The 8,957-nt window shown below is 54.4% G+C and overlaps 1 protein-coding gene across 1 annotated transcript in view; it reads right to left on the bottom strand.

Annotated features, from left to right (window-relative positions):
• The window catches only part of BICDL1 (BICD family like cargo adaptor 1), an 88,684-nt gene extending 82,443 nt beyond the window's left edge, over positions 1-6,241 (bottom strand). The window contains exon 1 of the mRNA XM_084820515.1: positions 5,795-6,241. Within this exon, the coding sequence (XP_084676641.1) occupies positions 5,795-6,241 (447 nt within the window). The remainder of the gene's footprint in view (positions 1-5,794) is intronic.
• Between the last annotated feature and the right edge of the window lie 2,716 nt (positions 6,242-8,957).

Below are 8,957 nucleotides of genomic sequence, written 5' to 3' on the forward strand. Positions count from 1 at the left end.
GCAGTGTGGTGTAGCAGTTAGAGTGTGGGACTAGGACTCAGGAGACCTGGGTTCTAGTCTCCTCTCAGCCATGAAGCTCACTGGGTGACTTTGGGCCAGTCCCTGACTCTCAGCCTAACCTCCCTTACAGGGTTGTTGTGAGGAAAAAATGGAGAAGAGAAGGATTATGGATGCTGCCTTGCGCTCCTTGAAGGAAAAGATGGGATATAAATATAACAAACAAGTCTCCCTACAACTCTAGAATTATATGAGCTACATGGACCAGTAGTCTGGTTTGGTACAAGGAAGTTTCCTTTAAGTGACGGGTAGACAACTCCAGATGTTTTGGCCTACAACTCCCATAATCCCTCATCACTGGCTATGCTGGCTAGGGCTGATGGGAGTTGTAGGCCAAAACATCTGGCGGCCTCCACCCCTTCCAGTGTAAGGTTTAGTAGAGTTGTTATTTTAAAAGTTCAGTTTATTATTGCTTAAGCAGGAGATCCTATCAAAAATAATAATTGAAACAGTAAAGGAAGATCAGTAACAAACAGAATTTCTCAATCACAATTTTTATAAAGTATCATTGTCATAGCAGCATATGAGTTTTCAGACAATTTGCTCTGATCTTTGGAAGCAAATGTGTCATTTAAAACCCCAACAAAGCCTATTTGATCAGAGACAAGCATGGAACAAAAGAAGTGTGTGTATACACATCATGGAACACAATGCCTCTCTCAAATCAGTTTCTGCTTTTCTTAAAAATTAGAGTCTGTCTCCAGCCATAATAAGAGATAAAGCACTGGTCTTTGATTGGTTTGCCATCACTCATAACTGACTTGTGACCAATTTAATAAAGCCAGTTCAGTGGAGCCACCCTGATGCTCTTGATATTAAAAGCACAATCCTAGGCATTTTTGGACAGAAAAAAGATCTTCAACTCCCAGCATGCCCCAACCAGCGTGGCTGGCTGGGGCATGCTGGGAGTTGTAGGTCTTCTTTTGTCTAAGCATGCACAGGAGTGCACCCTAAGTTGTTGTTTGCGCCCTAAGACAGCACCCTAAGACAGTGGTGGTGAACCTTTTTTTCCTGTTGAGGGCTGCATTCCCTCAGGAGTAACCCTTTTGGGGCAGCCTGCTAGCAGGTGGGCAGAGCCAAAGCTAGCAATGGGAGGAGCCAGACACACAAGTGGGAGGAGCCAGAGACAAAAGTGGGTGGGGTCACCCTCTTGCCTTCCTCTCTATTTCTGCCAACTCCTTCTCTCCCCCCATGTCTCTTTCTGCCCGGTGGGCTGCTGGGAGTGGGGAGGAGGAACAGTTAGCTCTTGCCAGCCACCTGAATTAATTACTTGCAGAAGGCTTTTGAAATTAGGCCAAGGACCACAGGTTACCCACCCCTGTTTTAAGGGAATGGGAGAGTAAGAAAGGAAGGAAGGAAGGAAGGAGGGAAGGAAGGAAGGAAGGAAGGAAGGAAACCATTCAATACAAAAAAAAAGTTAGAAACAGATCAGAGGTTGAAGGCTGGAATTAAAGGTGTATCCTGCAGGACTGGAGTGGTTGATGTCTACACTGTGATAAGGGAGACGGTGCTCTAGTTAATTTTGAATTTCTGTAACAAGGGACATTATATAAATAGTAAGTCATCTATGCTAATAGCAAACTCATTCTCTGGCACCAATCCTTATGTGGCCAAAATGGCACTACTCACACGCCAGAGGGAGATATAAACAGGCTTGGAGGAGCTCCACAGTTTGCAGAAGTACAACCCCACCCCCGCCCTGGCCACCTGCCCAGTCTTTAGATTTTGGCAGAGACCCTAAGGCAACAATAAATAAATCTCAAAACAACCCAATGAGGACTGAGCATGCTCAGTGGTCACAGAAAGCGTGTTCGGGGGGTGGGGGAGACACCAGAAAACCAGTGGGGAACGTAAGAAGAGACCTGCTGGATCAGACCAAGGGTCCATTTTGTTCAACATTTTGTTCGCACAGTGGCCAACCAGCTGCCCACGGGAAACCCACAAGCAGGACAGGCGTGCAACAGTACCCTCCCGCCCATGTTCCCCAGCAACTGGTGTACAGAGGCTCACTGCCTCTTGTACTGGAGGTAGCACGTAGCCCCCAAGACTAGTAGCCATTGACAGCCTCAATGAATTTGTGGAGGAAGAGATGGAGAGTTGAGTTTCCGGGAGGACAGTGTGAATGAGGGGCTGAAACCCTTGACGGAAGGTACTCCATGCCGCAACATTTTGTTGCAGGTCTTACTACCACGCCAAAACTCCACTACCAAAGTCATCCCACACACACCCCTCTGCACTCCTCAATCCCATCCCTTGCTGCTCCACATTCTGCATAAAAAAAACTTTCCCTCCATACCTTTAAAGCTCTCCACTGCTTTGCCACACCTTTTTGCCCTAACCCTTATCTGCTGACACATCCCTGCCTGTGATTTTTTTTGCTCCCTGGCTCTAGGGCCCTCACCCTCCCAAAGCTCACCCACTCTCATAAAGACTGCCACCCCTTTGCCCTTGCTGCCCTTCAAGCCTGGAACTTTCTCCCCACATAAAAGGTCCTTTAAGCCTGGAACTCTCTCTACACGATGCTAACCTCTTTCTTCAAAGCCCTCCTCAACACACATCATTTCCACAAGGTCTTTAACACAGGCAACTGGGGGTTCTCCAGTTGTGTTGGACTACAACTCCCATAACCCCAGCCTATGCTGGCTGGGAATTATGGGAGTTGTGGTACAACAGATCTGTGAGCCCCCGCTTTGGGGACGGCTGCTTTAACTTAACTGCTTAATCCTCAACACCCCGCTCTCCAACTAAAAGGTGCAACTGCGATCACTTTATTCACCTCCTGTTCCCTCCCTCACACCCTCAACTTGCTTGCTTCTCACCCCTTCCCAGTGCCAACATTTAGATTGCAGCTCCTTGGTTCAGAACTGTCACCCCTCCTTCCCCTTTTTATTCCTTTTGCCCTCATGTTACTCTGCAAACACACTGAACAGTGGCGGTGCCATAGAAATCCTACGCAGTTCCTTCAGCACAGGCCTAGTAAGCGTCGGCTAGGCCCAATAAAAAGGATTCAGGTGCTCCCAAACTCCCAAGGTTTACTTAGGCTGGCGAGGTTTACAAATCCCTAGCCCAGGGAGGCAGGTAAGTCAAAGGAATCCTGTTCCTGCAGGACCCTCTGTCTGCTGCAGACCCCCAAAAGGAAGGAACCAGGGAATCGGAATGACTTCAAGAAGGGGGTGTGAAGGGGAACTTATCCCTGCCCCATTGTTTCCCAGGTCTGTAAGCCAGTATCAGCAGGGGGACCACTCAGCCATTCAAGGCACATCAACTGGAAAGTGCACAGGTTGGCGCTCTGCCTCCTCCTGTTCTGCTCAGAAAGGAGGGGCCAGGAAGGATGTTTTATCCCTCCCCTCCCAGGCACCTGTGCCTGCGTTGGGAGGCCTCTCGCTCTGGGATCTGAGGCTTCAGAATAAGTTATAGAAACAAGACAGAGCACCCACCAGCTGCAGGCTAGCGAGATGACTGCGAACACATTGCCACCTGCTCTTTGTAAAGATGGCTTGAGCTGTGCGTGCGTGCGTGCATACAAGGCCAGCCCAAGACATTTTGCTGCCTGAAGCAGAGCAGCAAATGCTGCCCCCTTCCAAAAAATCAAGGTGCATAATATCGAAAGCCAGCCATGTTATTTTGGCACGTGAGGCAGAAAATCCCATAAGCACCTCTCCCCATCCCTAGCAGTAGAAAGACAATAATAACTAAGTAAATAACTAACAATTTGCTGCCCTTTTATGACACCCAAAATATACTGCCTGAGGCGACTGCCTCACTCTGCCTCATGGTAGAGCCGGCCCTGTGTATGTATGTATGTATGTATGTATGTGTATGTGTGTGTGTGTGTATGTATATGTATATATATAAAGATAGCACATTGCCAAGCATTAACTGGGCAAGACCAAGGAATCTCATGTGCAGCCACAAACAAGTCACATAGGGAAAGACCAAGACAGCACGGCAGGCTGGTCACAGACTGAACACTGCCCAGCATAGCTAACCAAGGCCAGAGGGGTAAGCCAGAGCACCACAGAGCTATGGCGGGAGATCTGCTAGAGGCATCCCACCTGTGTTCCTCATTTACAAATGCCAGCCTTCCCCAACCTAGCGACCTCCAGAAGTGTTGGGACTGCAAATCCCATCATTCCCAGCCAGCACAGCCATTGGAGGGAATGATGGGAATTGCAGCCTAACACATCTGAACAGCACCAGGTTGGGAAAGGCTGCTTCAAGCTGTAGCCTAAAGTCCAGGGCTCCGCATCATAGGGGTTGTCTTAGCTCTGTAGGGAAGGGCCACCTTAAAGCAACCTGCAACCTCAGCTGCTGAACTAACCCAGCCTTCCCCAACCTGGCACCCTCCAGCTATGCTGGACTACAACTCCCATATCCCCCAGCCTATGCTGGCTGGGGGTTATGGGAGCTGTAGTCCAACACATCTGGAGGGTGCCAGGTTGGGGAAGGCTGCACTAACCTAACTGCGTGTTTAACTGCTCCTCTCTTTTCTGGCCAATTCTCTTCCGCATCCCGCTCTTGCAAACCTGCTCTTGAACAGGCCACAGCAGATGACCTCCTAGCAGTGGCGGCCCCCTGTCAGTGGGGCAGTGAATCCGCTCCGGGTTTCCGTCAGAACCAGCCAGAACTCCCAGGGAGCTATGCAAGGTGCGAGGCACCGACAAGAGCCCCCTGGACACGCTCCTGCTCTTCACCTTTGCAACTGTGCTTGTTCACCTGCCACCTGCTCTGGCCCAGGAAACGGTGGTGGTGAGAAGGAGGAGCGGGAGATGCCGCGGCCTCCTTGCTCCCTGGCTCTCTCCTTGCCAAGGGAGCAAGCGGCAGCAAGGATGAGAAGGTGGATGAGGACCAAGAGCAGATGGTGGCAACGAAAGTGAAGAGGGGGGCTTGTTGAGGGAGGGGGGCCACTGAGGATGCCTTGGCCAAGGGCTCCAGAACCAGGGGGCAAGGGACGTCTGACAAACCTGCCTTTTCCTCTCCTCTCCTCTCCCAGCTCAGGGCCTAACAACACGTCCCGTGAGCACTGCACCTTTTCGGCCCCGCAGGCCAGACTGACAGTTCCAGATTACTGGGACGCTCAGCCCCTCCTCCAGCTTTCTCCCCGAGCCGCCCTTCACTATCTCGAGCCACCCGTCACTAGGCTCAGGGCCCCGCCATCCATTTCCATGCCTGTGCTCAAAACTCAGCCCAAGAAAAGAAGGTTCAGAGCCCAGCAGCGGCAATCCTGAGCATGTGCAGAATGCTTTCCCAAGCACCACCATTTCTGAAACCGGAGGCGCCAGGAGCCGGGTTTGACGCCATCGCCCTCACCCCGAGAGCCACAACAAACAGAGCACCTTTTATAGCCCCTAATCCCGGATGCGGAGGCCTGGGGAAAGGGAGGGGGCAACCAGATGAGTAAGAGCCCTCTGCACATGTTCAGATCCTCACCACCATCCAGTAGCGGACAAGAGGTGATCCTGGATCTAGGCTGGCCTTACCCAGCCCAGCATCCTCCAGCTGCGTTGGGCACGCTGGCTGGGGGATAATGGGAGCTGTAGTCCAGCACACCTGAAGGGAAAGCCGGGCCCGCAGCGAGCCCGCGAGCGCGAGCGCGCCCATGTGGGGCGACGAGGCGCCAGGCCGCGCGGCCCACCTTCCACCGTGCCGCCCTGAGTCACGGGCGCGCGGCGCTCCCTGCCGGCAGGATCGGGGCCGGCCGGCGGGCTCCCCCGCCCCCGCGGGCGCCGGGCCTCACCTCCAGCTTGTCGGTCAGCTCCTTGTGCATGCGCTCGTACTGGCGACTCATGTCCTGGTTGCGCTCCAGCAGAGCCTTGCCGAGCCGGGCGGCCAGCACCAAGTCCCTCTCCTTCTGCCTCATCAGCGACAGCAGCTCCGGCGCGGCGGGCGCCTCCCCGGCCGGGCCCGGCGGCTCGGGCTCGCCGGCGGGCGCTTCCCCGGCGGCGGCCAGCAGGGCCAGCTCCTCCTCCAGCTCCAGCTCTCCGGCCGAGCCGCCCGCCGAGCAGGAGGACGAGGAGGAGGAGGGCGCGGCGGCCTGGCCGGCGGGGCCTGGCGCGGGGCTGCGGCCGCCCGGGGCTCCGGCCGCCGCCGGCTGGGGCGCGCCTTGCCGCTCCATGCGGCGGGCGCTGTCCAGCTCCGGCGGTGCTGAAGCGGGCCCCGCCAAGCGCAGGCAGAACGCGGACATGGCCGGGCCCCGGGCCGCGCCGGGCCGGGCCGCCCAGCCGGCGGAGCGGGGAGCCCGCAGCCCGCAGCGGGCGCAGCCGCGTCGCCCGCTCCGCGCGCCTGGCGAGCGAGGCGGGCCGCCCGGGCGGGCTTGCGGGGCCGCCGCCGCGCCGCCTACGGGGTCTCGCCGCGCGCCGCGCGCCGCCCCCGGGGCCGCCCGGCGCTCTCAGGGCGCGCGGCGCGTCCCGGCCTCGCTGCTGCGGCTCTGCCGGCGGGGGCTGCGGCTGTCGTCGTCGTCGCCGCCGGCCCGGCTCGGCGGCGGTGCTGCTGCTGCTGCTGCTGCGGCCGCTCGCCGAGCCCCATCTCCGCCGAGGCGCCTGCAAAACATCGCGCGGCCGCGGGAAGCTCGCGAAGCCGCCGCGCGGCTGCGAGCGCGCCGCGCGCCGCCCCGCCCCGCCCCGCCCCGCCCCGCGGCCCCGGCGGCGCGAGCACCTGCTCGCCTCCCCGCCCGCGCGGGCTCGCGCCGCCCGGGGCTGCCCCGGCCCCGCCCGCTTAGCCCCCTCCCCGCCCTGGCTGGCACCAGCAGGCCCCCTTCCAGGCCCCGCCACATGTTCTCGCCCCCCCCCGAACAGAAAGCCGTTGAGGGTTTTTTTAAAGGCCTGCAAACCAAATGAACTCCCCCCACCTTAAGCCCCTCCCCGCCCTGGCTGGCTCCAGGAGACTCCCTTCCAGCCCCCCGCTACATGTTCTCGGCCCCCCCTTTTTCTTTCCAAACAATTAAAAAACCGTTGAGGGTTTTTTTTAGAGGCCCGCAACCCAAATGCACCCCCCACACACACACCTTAGCCCCCTCCCTGCCTTGGCTGGCACCAGCAGGCCCCCTTCCGGGCCCCGCTACATGTTCTCAACCCCCCCCCCCAACAGAAAGCTGTTGAGGTTTTTTTTAAAGGCCCGCAAACCAAATGAACTCCCCCCACCTTAACCCCCTCCCTGCCCTGGCTGGCACCAGGAGACTCCCTTCCAGGCCCCGCTACATTTTCTCCCCCCCCCCCATTTGTTTTACCAAACAAAAAACCATTGGGTTTTTTTTTTTAAAGGCCTGCAAACCAAATGCACCCCCCACACACACCTTAACTCTCTCCCTGCCCTGGCTGGCACCAGGAGACTCCCTTCCAGGCCCCTGCTATATTTTTTCTGCCCCCGTGCTTTTTTTTTTTTTTTTTTACCAAACAATTAAAAAGCTGTTGAGTGTTGTTTTTTTTTAAGGCCTGCAAACTAAATGCCCCCCCCCCCCAACCTCTCCCTGCCCTGGCTAGCACCTGGAGACTGCCTTCCAGGCTCCCTAAATTTTCTCTGCCCCTCTCTCTCTCTCTCCCTATTTATATGTATGTATTACAAACAAATCGTTAACAACAGTTTACAGTTTTGTCTTCAAAAGGCCTGCAAAGCAGATGAACTGCCACCCCCTTCTTGATGCCCCCTCTAACTTTTAGGCTGGCAACAGCCTTGTCCTCTCGCCTTCCCTGCATCAACAGTGGTGTGATGTTCGAGGATTTTAAGACCCATCTTTAGATGCCCATGTGTGTCCTTCTTTAGATGGACATGGGTACAACTTTGCTTGCTTCAAAAAGTGGGAAGCCAGCTCTGCTGTGTTTGCGGGGCCCTGCTGCTCATTCTGCTGAGCAGCCCTCTGCCCTAAAGTCCTACCCTGAGAGCACCACTACGCCTTAGGAACAAGGGCATTGCTAGGCACTTAAAGGATTCGTATCCCAGGCCGTAGGGACACAAATCTGCATAAAATCTGCATATGCTCATTTATATGCCAATTTTGAAATAATTACAAGGACTTTTGTTTTACATTTTCACAGGAAGCAAAGCCAGGCAATTAATTTTTCATCCAAATCATCTCAAATAAAATATTTTTTCCCTCACTTAATTTACACCCCGATCAAGGTTATCCCAAACCAATGAAACAAGGTTTGTTTGTTTTTCTCAACTTAATGCTGTGCAGGGGAAGATCCTTTTCCGGCAAGGGGGGCGGGCAGTTGCAGCATGTGGGGAGAATTAACTCCTTCATCCCCAGCTGCAATTGCCCTTTAAAATTGCCCCATGCATGGCAATTAAGCTGAGGGGAAAAAAAACTTACATTGGTACCAATGGACACTCGGGGCTACATGGAATAGATCCAGAACCTTGAGAAATAGTTTCAGGGCTCAGGCCACATGGGCCCAGACCTAGCAATGCTCCTACTTGGGAACATAGGAAGATAAACTGAGTCATACCATTGGTCCAGTATTGTCAACACTGACTGGCAGCAGCTTTCAGCCTTTCAGACAGGACTGTTTCCAACCCTACCTGAAGACGCCGGGGATCAAACGTGGGACCGTCTGTATACAAAACACATGCTCTACCGCTGTGCTAAAGTCCCTTTACACTACTCAGCAATCAGGCCAGTGAAACTCAATGGTGCTTACTCCCAGGTAAGTGGGTATATCCTGTGGCTGCAATCCTAAGCACAATTATTAGGGAGTAACTCTGATGGAATTTATGTCTTTATTTATTCTAATTATTTACAGCCTGCCTTTCAGGATAAAATCCTACCAAGGCAGCTTTCAAGTAAAACAACAATTTTAATCATCATTTTAAAGCAGCATTGAAAACAAAAACTCTTGCAGTGCTAAATATCACTACAAGCACATTTTTACAGCCACGTAAAGTGGATTCACATCCTTCCTTTG

Source organism: Heloderma suspectum, chromosome 13 (assembly GCF_057233095.1).
Source record: "Heloderma suspectum isolate Gila_16-S chromosome 13, 16-S_ref, whole genome shotgun sequence".
NCBI lineage: Eukaryota > Metazoa > Chordata > Lepidosauria > Squamata > Helodermatidae > Heloderma > Heloderma suspectum.